Raw genomic sequence first — 13,919 nt, 5'->3', positions numbered from 1 at the left:
ATATATATATATATATATATATATATATATATATATATATATATATATATATATATATATATATATATAAATTAAACAAGAGGTAGGTTTCTATCGAAAAATAAATATTCACTTCATTCAGTGGAGAGAGAGAGAGAGAGAGAGAGAGAGAGAGAGAGAGAGAGAGAGAGAGAGAGAGAGAGAGAGAGAGAGAGAGAGAGAGAGAGAGAGAGAGAGAGAGAGAGAGAGAGAGAGAATATCCATATCACCGAGATATCCATTCAGGCACTCAGTCTCAACCTCACTCGTGTGAGGAAGAAATGAGGGACACCATGAGCGACTGGCTAGTATTGGTACCGGTACCGAGCAGTCTGGTACCGGTAACGTACCGTATAGCTGGTACCGTTAGTACCGGTACCGGTACCTGCCTACCCCTATTGTTGAGTAGCGTGGCAGCGTGGGTACTGTATTGTTGTTCAAGTGGCGCGCGGGAAGAACTGAGCTCAGCTGTGTGGCCGCGGCGCCGTGAGTCCAGTTGCGTGAGACATCTGGTGCTGATGCTCGTACACTACTTTTTGTATCTTCATTGGGTCAAAGAATACTTTTTTTTCTATTTTACCTATATATATATATATATATATATATATATATATATATATATATATATATATATATATATATATATATATATATATATATATATATATATATATATATATATATACAGTAGAATACAAAAAAATCTTCCTCTCACATTTTTTCTCTTTAGTTTCCTGGAAATATTTAACTTTTGCACATATATTTATATAAAAAAAAAGTATCAAGGAACATTTAGCACACACCCAGGAAAAAGAAGATTTGGAGTGTGTGTGTGGGGGGGCACCACTTGTAGGCGAAGGTGTAGGCGCCCTCGCCCAGCAGCGTGGCGTTGGAACACGACCCGGACATGGCGCGCTGGTGAACAGATTATTACTGTTATTACTATTATTACTATTATTATTATTATTATTATTATTATTATTATTATTATTATTATATATTATTATTATTATTATTATTATTATTATTATTTTTATAGGTTTAAAAGAGGACGAAGAGGAATAGGTGGAGGATTAGGAGATTTAGAAGAGTATTAAGAGCAATAGGAAGAGGATTAAGAAGAGGAGGCTTCTCTTACATGTTCCTATATAGTGCTATGTCCTGCACATTACCCGTGGAATTTTCATTCCTGGTGCTGTATAATGCACATTAACCGTGGAATTTCCATGGGTCCCGCTAGTTAGTATTATTATTATTGAGAGTCTTCTCAATGAGCAGACATGGATATGAAAAACAAAACAGACAGTGACAGTAGAGTAAGAACAGACGAAAACAGTACCTAATAAGTTAACAGGTGGGTGTTGATTTACCCTTTGAACTTATCAGTGTTAACAAGGGAATCAATCTTATCTGGGAGTACATTCCAAAATACAATCACATTAGGGATAAATGAATGGGAAAATCGATTGGTTACGCAAAAAAACTGATCACGCTCATTGCACGCTCACTGAGGTGTAAACTAATGCGTGTACGGCGAATAGGCTGAAACTGAGCAGGTATCGCGTTGTGAAGAGGTGCTCATGATTATTAACAATCTTAAAAACAAAGTCAAAGCACCTCATATATTACTTACACAAAGAATCATATGCATTATGCAGTTTAACTATTTACTGCAATAAAGCACAAAAGAGGACAAGGGTCAGGTTAACAACTCACACGATAATAGTCAGCAGAGTCGGCCAACCTCCCGCCCGGCCCGAGAAGCAGAAGCCGCACCCACTCCTGTAGATGCAACTGAAACACCTGGGGGAAGAGGTGACTGGATGTCAGCAGGACTGTATGAAGCCTTTTAGGGCTTTTAACTTTATTTATGCACACCCTCTTTAGGAAGACTTGAATTAATGTGTCTCGATGCTTTTATTTTAGAAACAATTATATAACGGGCATTTAAAATTTGTGTTCTTCCCATTTACTCTGCCTACACACACACACACACACACACACACACACACACACACACACACACACACACACTCTGGTAGCTCAATCGGTTAGAGCGCCGCGATGCAAGGCTTCACGGCCAAACAGGCGGCGGTTCGAGCCCCGCACAGGCTGGATTCTTTCCGTTGACTAGGAGTGGTTACTGTCCCCCCTTGAGCAAGGGGGATGGGGTGTGTGGTGTGTGAGGTCCTGGCAGTACCCATAGATCGACAATAATGAGCACTTGCTCTCGTCGTGAGGGTACCTGCTGACGAAAGCGAGTCCAACTCGTGATCAGGCCGTGGTGAATTACACACACACACACACACACACACACACACACACACACACACACACACACACACACACACACACACACGTATATACTGATAACAAAAGATTATGACTCAATTATGATTATGACTCAATGTCTTAATAAAGAACAAGTTATGAGAGAAAATTCAAAGAAGGCATGATTATGGCAAAGTTGTTTGGCTCAATACTAACCGACAGATTATTTGTATCTTTGTGAGGTGAAGAAAACGAAGAAAAAAGCTGCTTTTTAAATGCACGAGTCTGTCTAGGAAAAAAAAAGTTATAGGCTGCATTGCGTTCATATGTGCACCATCTCACTAATTCAAGTGTATGCGTTGACTGAGTGGCTCCTGACACTACAGTACCTCCATGACTCATCACACCACGCTCAGCTGAGCCCTTCCCTTCCGGTCTTCCCCACCCTCACTCCTCATCACCAAACTCTTTATATATATATATATATATATATATATATATATATATATATATATATATATATATATATATATATATATATATATATATATATATATATATATATAGTTCTAAGCTTCATAAATTGTACATTTTCAGCCATACAACTACCAAAACTTAATAAACCATATTATTATTATTATTATTATTATTATTATTATTATTATTATTATTATTATTATTATTATTATTATTATTATTATTATTACACACACACACACACACACACACACACACACACACACACACACACACACACACACACACACACACACACACACACATATTAAATCATTATCTTAAAAAAATGGCAAATAACACACACACACACACACACACACACACACACACACACACACACACACACACACACATTAAATCATGACCTTTCGAATCTATTAACGTTATATAACAAGCTTTTTGCAGTCTATGATGTTTCTAAATCACTTGATATTATTTATTTGGACTTCCAGAAGGCGTTTGACAAAGTTCCACACTACAAGTTGCTTTATAAAATCAAGGAAATAGGGATCGGGGATAAGCTTCACGAATGGATCAAGCACTGGGTAAGCAATAGAAAGCAAAGAGTTGTAATAAATGGAGTGACCTCTAAGTGGATGCCAGTCACTAGTGGGGTCCCCCAGGGCTCTGTCCTGGGACCCGTTCTCTTCGTCATTTACATCAACGACATTGACCTTGGTCTCAATAATTTCATTAGTAAATTTGCGGACGACACGAAAATCGGCAATGCGGTACTTACAGAATGTGACAGGCGGAGCCTACAAGAAGATTTGCGTAAAATATCAGATTGGTCAGTAAAATGGGAAATTCCTTTTAATATTAACAAGTACCAGATTCTGCAGGTTGGATCTAGAAATATAAAGAAGAACTATGAAATGTGCGGCGTTAAAATTAAAAGCATTCACTTGGTCAAAGATCTTGACATCACAGTCTAGTCTAACCTCATGTTTTCCCAGCAGTGCAACGAGTCCGTTGAAAAAGCTTACAGGATGATCGGTTTGATTAAGAGAAATTTTTCATTCAAGAATAAAGATGTTATACTACCTTTGTATAATAGTTTCGTCAGACCTCATTTAGAGTATGCCGTGCAGTTTTGGTCTCCCCACCATGCGAAAGACATTGCTAAATTAGAAGGTGTTCAGCGTAGAGCAACTAAGATGATTCCTTCATTACGAAATAAACCCTACGAGGAAAGGCTGTCACATATAACCTGTTTTCTCTTGAAAAACGCCGCCTAAGAGAAAAACTGATCGAGTGCTTTAAAATACTTAACGGTTTTACCAACGTGGATCCGACCAAGCTGTTTGTGATGGATGATTCGACGCGAACGAGTAATAATGGCGCTAAACTCAAATGTAGACAAGTTCATTCAAATTGCACAAAATTCTTTTTCACTAATGCTGCCGTTCGAGATTGGAACAGATTACCACCATCAGTGGTACAGTATAACTCGATTGCATCGTTTAAGAATAATCTTGACCCCTATCTCCTCCATCTCAATGTTCACCAGGTCAGTTTCAACGTCATGGTGGCCGCATAACAACTGTCACTTAGGTTTAGGACAGATCACCTAGTTTGGGCCTTAGGGCCTGTGTGGTCTGGTTATCTATGTAATTCTATGTAATGCTCTCTCTGTATGTAGCCTATGTATTTACGTACGCGTTTCATACAGATTTTTATATTTTTACACACACACACACACACACACACACACACACACACACACTATCATAGGCCTTCTTTGTTTTGTTTTCCATCTCCGTGGCTTCCGCACTGCACCATAGACGCTCTGGAGCCGCAATCGCCGAGGACAGATGTGCTTGTGGCGGCGTCTGATATTTTTTTTCCTTTTTTTCTTTTCTTATTACTTTGGATTGTACCGCCGCCACACTACGCTGCCCTGCTTATGCTGCTGCTGATGCTGCTGTGTGTGTGTGTGGGAGGGAAGGGGTGAAATTAGATGTTCTGCATACAAGTGTTATTTGCCTCATTGGTGAGTAATGATTTAATCTATGCGAGTGCGTGTATATGTACATGATAGTGTGTGTGTGTGTGTGTGTGTGTGTGTGTGTGTGTGTGTGTGTGTGTGTGTGTGTGTGTGTGTGTGTGTGTGTGTGTGTGTGTACAGTCGTTGTCTTTCCCTCTAATCCCAAGCCATTCATTACACCATTCAGTCGTATTATGAATGTATATATATTCCATAAATAGGTAACGTACAGACTAACAGTGAGACAGATCGCCATGCGCAGGTCATCTCTAGATCTGTAAACATTGGGGGGTTTCCAGGGCCAAGCCACATGCAGGGCTCAAGTTAGAGTCGATGGACTATAATACAATGTTTTTTTTTGGTTGTTGTTGTCGTATGTGTGCTCCAGATATGGTCAGGATGCTGAAATAAATGTTTTTAATTATTAAGGGAAATTAGTGAATTTTCACAATATGATTGGATAGGGTAGTCTTTAGTGCAGCGGCTCCCAACCTTTGTTGCCCCGTTCCCCCTCTTCCAGTCATTTTTTCACCTGTGGACCCCTACAACGAAATAGGATAAGCCAGCAAAATTAATAGAAGATTTTTCTGAAAAAAAAACAAAAACATTCATGTGGTGAGTGAGTCGTCGCGCAGAGTGGATGTGTTGCGCCTATCTCCTTAATTGCGAAAGTGCTCTGTCGACATGGCTGGCAGAGCCAGGGGCTTGAGGGATTTCTGTTACGTTTGTAGGGATCCTACAGGTGATAAGTGGATTGGATGCTCTGTGCCCTAAATGGTGTCATGTGAAGTGTGCTCATCTGTCTGGAATTAAGCAGGAGAATATACCTAAAATTAATTGGATTTGCAACCCATGCCTCCATAAAGCATCTCTGGCTACCAAAATTGTGGAGAAATTGGATGAATTCAAGCAAGAATTATCTAAAGAAATATCTGTGGTAAAAGATGAAGTTGAATCAAGGGCTGAGAGGATGCAGGAGGGCCTGGGGTCAGTTGCTGACGCCCTTGCTGTTGACAAGGCGCTGATTTGGGCTGAGGTGGCGAAGAAAGACAGGAAAGTCAAGAAGAATGTTTTGTTTTGTGAAGGCTTTTACACAGGAAAAGAAGACAACAGATATGAAGGATGAAGTCTCCCAGGCATTGGATGGTATTCAATTAACTGATTCAAGATTCACAAAGGGAGGTAATATTGTCATGAACTTTGATAATGAGAACACGAGGGCTGAGGCTGCTCAAACATTGGAGTCTGTTGAGCAAATTAGTACCAAGAGTGTTGGAAAGATGAAACCAAAGATCATGATATGCAATGTGCATAAAGAGGAGACTAAGGAAAAAAAATAAGAGACCATCTTAGACCGCAACGAGTTCTTACACGCAATTCAGGGTGTTGAGAATAAGATTGAGCTGATTTTTAGTAAGCCTGCAGCTGGCGGCACAATCCACTACATTTTGAGATGCGACCCAACTGTGAGAGACCTGATTTACAAGAATCACGACAAGTTGAAATTAGAATGGGGAATATATACAGTGAGAGACAGATACCATGTAATTATATGCTATCATTGTCAGAGATACGGCCATCTTGAGGCCAACTGTACTGCCAAGACCAATGGAAACGCCCCAAATTGTTTCAAATGCGCTGCCAATCATAAATCACAGGAGTGCACCATGGCTGAGAAGAAATGCATAAATAGTGTGAGGTACAAGAAGCCTGAAATCAACCACTCAGCGAATGACCAGTGTTGTGTATTATAGTTCTCCAGACTGAAATTGAGAGAATTCATAACATAACCGATCATGGCTATTAATCAGTGTCTGTACTCACGATAAATTGTGTGTGATGAATTGTTCAGTGTGTTGGAAATAATCGTGGATATTTAATTGTGATACTATAATGAAAATATTAGACATGAAAACTGAACTAATGGATATTTGTGATATTATTCGTGAAGGCAATTAAGACACTCACTCACTCACTACGATGTTTGAGAATAAGTGCATTGAAGATTATTATTGAGCCTAACGAGGCCCTCGAGAGCAGAGGGCCTGAAACCTCATCTGGATCTGCAGGCCCGTACTTATAAAGAATATGTTTCTCTTATGTGAGGCATAAATCAAGAAAATGGCGGACACCGAGACGTAAGCGAAGCATAACCCTTAGGTTTCAACTAAGCGGAACCTAAACTGACTCGCCAGCTACGCGCGGGGTGGAGGTAACATTGCATTCCTTAGGTCGACCTAAGCGAAGCATAACAGTCAAGATGGCGGAGGTAGTGGGTGCGCGTCTGCGGCAGCTGAGGACTTTTCGGGCACGAAGAGACGTCCTTGATGTACCAATATATATATATATATATATATATATATATATATATATATATATATATATATATATATATATATATATATATATATATATATATATATTGGTACACGAGTGCAAGGCTAAATCAATTGAATTCCCTTGATTGAAAAGAAAAGGCAATACATTACAAATGTTATTTCCATCAAGCACTTAATAAGCATTGAAATTTACAGGACTGTCACTATTTGCTTGTTAACCATTCCTTGCACTTCATGAATACCATTTTATTTCAAGAAAAATCTTACCTGTTCCATTCCTGTCCTTATGGAAGGCCCTTATTTTAGTTTTTGCATCTTGCATCACTGTCTGCCAGCGTCTCTGGCACTGCTTCGTGCACCTACTAAAGCCTGGGTGGAGTGCCGCTAGGCGAGTGACAATGCTGCCCCACGCCTTCGCCTTCGCCTCAACAGAGCAGCCATTTTCCGAAAAATTTCCTTTGAGGATGGCTGCTTTTTCCCTATATAGCTGTACGAGGGAGAGAGTTTCAGGGTACGTCCAGTTGGCATTGCGGTGACGTGTCTGCCGAGGAGGCTGTAGCTGGGGCGGCGGCTGTCCCTGCTGCTGCTGTTGTGGCTGGGGGTGAGGCTGTGATCCCTCCTGCTGCTGCTGCTGGTGTAGCTGCTGCTGCTGTTGCTGCTGACCTCGCTGGCTGCTGAGGGACTCTAAAGGTCGTGGCTGGCTGTTGGCGTCCATGGCTGACTGCTAGCTTGAAGCTCGCGGGAATGTTTGTTTACATGTTTAAGGGGCTACGTCTTTAATTTTATCATTATTCCAGTTGGCATCCCTTTCATATGTGCAGCTCAGGGTTTGGCAACGATGTACTAATACTCGCTTATGTCGAGCAGCCTGCCTGGTTATGTTGAGGGGATGAAACGCAAGGCAAGTTTCGAGAAGATATCGTCATACAGGCGGGAGGAAATCACTTGTTGGCAACTCCTATAGCCTTCACGCTTGGCCCCGCCCCATCCTCGTTGTCTGCCCAAACCGACGACTTCACACACCTCACTCTCACCCTGTTTCCTGACCCCAACATTCATTTTTACGAAAAACTGAGACCACCATCATCTTCCTGAGAAAATTCTGCATCACACTAGCATAAAATTGTAACAATAGTGTAAAATTACACATACGAAAATCAGAGTTAAATGAAGTAGGGAATACATAATTATTTTCTTGATCTTATTTCCCTTCAACTCCTCAGTACTCAGCTGGTTTTCGTCGCATCACATTTTTAAACACAGATCCTAAATCTGCATGCTTTTCTGCTTCTGATGGTGTAGGGTACCTCCCGAGGTAAAAATATACATAGGGTCAAAATTGCCTCCGAACATAAGCCGTGCCGTGACGGGCGTTCATTCGCATCGGCTTTTGTTTACTCAAGTCAGAATTCTTCTCTTCTGCGCAGTGACATCACGGGAAGTCACTTTAGTCTCGCCCACGGTCCCACTCCCACCCCACCAGTCTTCGCCTGACCATTGGTGGGAATGTGTCTCGTTTGCTCCATTTTCTTTTATTTCCATGGGTGACTTTAGCATTTAAGCTCCATTTTCTTTTATTTCGATGGGTGACTTTAGCATTTAGGCTCCATTTTCTTTTATTTCCATGGGTGACTTTAGCATTTAGGCTCCATTTTCTTTTATTTCGATGGGTGACTTTAGCATTTAGGATTAAGGAACTGAAGCAGTCACAGAATTAATGGGCTAGAAGTCGGTACTGGGTATAAGTGGTTAAGGTGTTAGAGGGAGGACAGGTGAACTGTTCAATAGAGGATCATTGCGGCGAGTAAGAATGTCAAAAAATACTTGGATAAGAAGGTTAATCACACACACACACACACACACACACACACACACACACACATATATATATATATATATATATATATATATATATATATATATATATATATATATATTACATCTGTCTGTGTTGGTTTCTATGTTATTCTTAAAGTCTATGCTCATCCATCACAGGGTCGGGCATATGCCCACAATTTTTTAGCTTTCTATCCTCCATGTTTGCACTTCCTCTTCTTGTCCTTGTCTCTTTTTGACTTAAACATCTGTACTCAAACCATGTTCTAGGTTTCTACAAATAAAAACCTCTGCAGCCTTCACAGTTATTTGTACGTAAGTAGAAGCATGGACAGAGGATGCAAAGTAGTGACAGGCGTGCCAAGTGTTTTTATTATAGCTTTGGGAGTTTATTCTGCTACATTTGATAAATAAAACAACATAATATGATATTTGTAATTCAGTTGGACTAGGAAATCATAGAGTAACTGCAATTATTCCTCAAATTGCAAACAACTTAGTAGCGCCAAGCGTGGCAGCACTGATGTTTTAAACCTTTGTGGGCATTTCCAGGAATAGTTTTATGACCCTGGTGGTAGTTTGACCCTTCTTCTGTGCCATGAACCTAGAATACCACTCATAGGAACCCGACTCATCTCCCTTTTGGCCTTTGGAAATAGCTGATGTGAGAGCCGATAACGTCTATATCAAACAATACCAACCTATATCTTTGAGAATACCGATCATATCAATTAATATTACAATTTGACTATTTTCCTATGATACTATCGTGTTGAAATAGTCTACTCCCCTGACTAAATCAAGGCCTTTATTTTTTTTATCACTTAATTGTCCCCTACCATTGTATATTTTTAGTTTCCTGGTGCTACCTCCACATATATCCTTAGTACTGCCTGGGGGTTTGGATGGCATGTTCCTCCCTTCTCCTTTTCTGTTTACTTACAACAATAAACTATCAATCTGTTAAAAAAATACTTCGGCTAAAGGGAGGGAAAAATAATGGAGGACAAGGAGGAGCGGCCAATTCAGCGTTGCCAGATTATCATGTTCACCACCTTGTATTTCCCGGTTCATCAGTAATATAACCATTTTAACGATAACTGTAAATGAATCGAGTTTTGGGGGAGGAGCAGACAGTTTTTGGGGCGGAAATCAGGAAATATGAGAGGCTGAGTAGGACAATCTTGAACGTAGGCGGCCATTCATCATCCTTCAGCCGTGGGTGGAGGAGCGCGCGGACGAGAGACATCACTGAACACAACTACCACAGCGCCACGCCATTGTACAGGTGAATATAGAGATCCTGCCGTAAAGACTTAAGATAGCAGTGTAAAGACTAGCAAAGGTGACTGGAAGGTGTGCAGAGGCCGTGTGTGAATAGGCCTGGTCTCCTTCCCCACCACCACCAAGGCCCAGTTTTACAGTCCAACATATTTTTAAGCTTCCCAACCGAACATAATACGACGATATTTCCTTATAGCTTCAGTGTTTGACGTTGATATATATTGGAGGTAATTTTAGGAAGCTACACCGGATATTTCTTTATTTAGTATCCGGTGTTGAGTTGAAATAGCGAATCATTGTGGATAATATGGTGTTTGTTCTTATGTTTGATTTGGGATCCACGTGTTACTGGTGTGTGTGTGTGTGTGTGTGTGTGTGTGTGTGTGTGTGTCATTTACGACTACAAGATTCTTCTCACTCCTTATAGCACTACATAAGAACATAGGGAGACTGCAACAGGTCGAATTTCCTACACAAGGCAGCTCCAGATTCCCACCCCACTATGTAACCACTTGTCATCCTCGTCCATGTAGCTATCCAGTCTACTCTTAAAACAAACTATCGTCCCTGCACTCACTATTCCATTCTCCCACCACCCTATTACTGAACCAATGCCTGCCTATTTCTCTGCTAAATCTATACTTTTCTAATTTAAATCCATTACTGCGTGTTCTATCCTGGTGGCTAATCCTCAGTACTTTACTTTTATCGCCTTTGATGTAACCCTTGACCCATTTGAATATTTCTATCAGATCTCCCCGCACCTTTGGTCTTTCTAGAGTAGCCTAAATAAGCTGAGATGTTTCATCTTATCTTGATATGGGAGGTTCCTCAGCCCCTGAATCATCTTGGTCATCCTCTCAACTGATTCTAGCAAGTTGATGTCCATTCTGTAGTGTGGGCACCAAAACTGGACAGTGTGGCCAAACTAATGCTAAATATTGTCTGAGGATGACTACATCTATCACTTACGCTATCTGTTATCATCTAAAAGGACTGGTGAGCTATTAATCTTCAAATTAGCCAGATTATTTTGCCCTGAGACAGACATCTTGAGATTAGTTAACTACCCCACCACCACCTCTACTACAAGGGTCTCACTACCTCACCGCCATTTATTTTGCTGTGCTCTGGGAGGGTTAAAGGTTAGTAGAATACATATATGACAATGAAAGGGCAGTTGGTGAAATAGGAAACGAGATCATGGCGTTACTAAAAACCTATCTTTACCTGCTCCTCTCATCTCATGGGCCAAGGTGTGCCACAAGGGGAAAATGCATGGAAATAAGTTTGCATAAGTGTGTTGAGCCATGCCTAGAGATTATAAATAACCAGCCTCACCACCATTTGTTCTGCTCTTGTCCTCATCTTTGTGCCAAGGTGTGTTGCAATGAAGAGTGCATTAAATTAGTTGTGGTTGAGTGTGTGACGAGCCTACCACTCAGTCAGTCAGGTCAATCTTAAGGATTTCCTGTGCATTTTTATGTTATGAACAATTACCATCGTGAACATCATCAAAAGTACGTACTTTGATTTTCTTGGCGGTGGTTAGGCATGTCTTCACCTGTCTTCAGTGACTCTTATGCATGCTCTAAAAGGGGTAAACTCTCCTTAAGGCCCCTAAAAGACAAGTGAGCATATTTAAGTATTCGTACCTCCCTCTGAGGGGCTCTCCACTGCAGCCTCCCAGATTGACTAAATACTATTTTGGGTTTTATGTACTCCAGTCTTTCACCAACTTCACTCAGGTGGCTGACACTTTATTTCTGATAGACCCCATTGTGCTCTTTGTTGCAAATTACTTGTTTCTCTGATATATTTTTGTTCACTAAAATGTAGAGGGGGTCATTGGGGCCAAAGTCCCTAATAGCAACTGGGACGGTCAAGGGGGGGCAAAGCCCTCTCTGTTAGAAGTTAGTATAATTTGTTAGACGTTTTAGGTATTCATATTGCTCAGATTCTCCATAGTAATTGTCCCATGCCTGCTGTGAATTATCAGTTGAATGCCATCATTTCTCGCAAGGTTCCCATAAAACGTTTTTTGTATTGGACTGGAAATATACCATGTTTTGGACCAATTTTTAGTAGCGATTGTTGGTTTAAACCCTAAATATACTTAGTAATGTCTAGAAGCCAGCGCCTTGCGGTCGTGGTGATCCAGCCCTGATGTCCATATTGGCGAGGGCCACTTGGTCTGGTAATGAGTTCATTGTTGCCCGTCAATTTACAGTGTGGCTCGTTTGGCACTGCCCTCAGGAAAGTATCAAGTCTTTCTTTGAACTTTTCCACTGAGCAGTTCTTTGTTTCTAATCTCATTTGGTAGTGCACTGAAAATTTTTGGTCTGTCATGTCCTAGGCTGGTTGCAAGCAGGGTCTTAATTCTCTCCAGGGCTCTTGTTGGGAGGGCTGTTCTTCGGCACTTGTGGCCTGCTCGGTCACCGTTCATTAAGGTCAACGTGATTGGTGTTGGGGTGGGCACCAGGTTCTCCAGGATCTTCCACACATAGATGGCATGATACATGTCCTTTCTCCTTTGTTGGGAATAGACGCCCAGTTGTCTCAGCCTCCCAATAGTTAAGGTCTCTCATTCCACTAAGTTGTCTGGTGAAGGACCTCTGTACTGCCTCCAGGCTCTGGATGTCACCCTTCCTGTGGGGTAACCACAGCTGGCTACAATAGTCCAGTGTGGGCTGCACCAGTGTTTTCCAGAGGATGAGCATGACTTGGGGATCTCTGGAGGTGAATGTTCTTAGTACCCAGCCAGCCAGCCCTCTGGCCTCTTGATTGGCATGGAAAAAATTATATAAACATTTATAACCCCGTCCTTGAATTCAACTTGCTTTATTTCCTTTACTTTTAGTCAATTTGAGTTGTTTGTTAAGATAGTCATAATCAGCAATCTTTCTTCTGTCCAGTGATGGAGAAAGCAAGCATGTATTACATAACATGAGTTAGTTACAAAGCATAAAAGTAAAATTAGTAATGTGGCGAGGTCTGTTTCTATGTTGTGTGGGGGAAGGCTGCCTCAGACCGCTGTCCAATCAGCAACGAGCTTACAAAAGCAGCATAGGAGCCAGTTGCAAGCTACAAATAGACAGTATAGTGGTGTTCCTCGGGCTCGGTTTTTGGCCTAGTGCCATTTATAACTTACATCAATGATGTTGAAGTTGGACTCACTGATCTCATTAGTAAATTTGATGATGAGACACTGATTGGTAATTCAGTCCTCACTGACGAAGACAGACAAAGCCTTTAAGATTTTCATAAAATTTCAGCTTGGTCCGATAGATGGGAGATGCCCTTTAATCCTTTCACACCTGCACTCAAATCTCCAGTGTTCCAACACTAATTCTCACAGATTGCCAATTGAGGGTTCGTGGAAAATCATATCAGATAGTTGTAAATATTGCAGTTGGCAATCTTACCAGAGTCTGAAGAGAGATGTCCTACCTCAATATGGCTGATCATCCCGTTAACATTCAACACTCCTGAACGATTGAATTTTCAAAATACTCGTGGTTTTACACATTTCAACGAATAATGACGTTGTAGTGTGAGAACGGAATAAACTCCCACCTTCAGTGGTCCAGTGCAGTATAATTAATTCATTTAAAAATAAGCTTGACTGCCACTTCCTTCAACTTGATATTCACTAAAGTCAAAAT

The 13,919-nt window shown here is 40.9% G+C and overlaps 1 protein-coding gene across 3 annotated transcripts in view; it reads left to right on the top strand.

The window, feature by feature from the left end:
* LOC126996498 (probable ATP-dependent RNA helicase DDX43) overlaps nt 1-13,919 on the top strand; it is a 113,185-nt gene that overhangs the window by 85,626 nt on the left and 13,640 nt on the right. Inside the window, exon 1 of one of the 3 annotated variants that reach the window (XM_050857017.1) lies at nt 10,062-10,258. The exons of the other annotated variants lie outside the window; for them this stretch is intronic. Coding sequence (XP_050712974.1) covers nt 10,077-10,258 — 182 coding nt within the window. The 5' untranslated portion in view covers nt 10,062-10,076. Of the gene's footprint in view, nt 1-10,061; nt 10,259-13,919 lie in introns of those variants that run through there. 3 annotated transcript variants of the gene reach the window in all.

This window comes from Eriocheir sinensis, chromosome 10 (assembly GCF_024679095.1).
Source record: "Eriocheir sinensis breed Jianghai 21 chromosome 10, ASM2467909v1, whole genome shotgun sequence".
Lineage (NCBI taxonomy): Eukaryota > Metazoa > Arthropoda > Malacostraca > Decapoda > Varunidae > Eriocheir > Eriocheir sinensis.
This window is presented reverse-complemented; position numbering and strand designations above follow the sequence as displayed.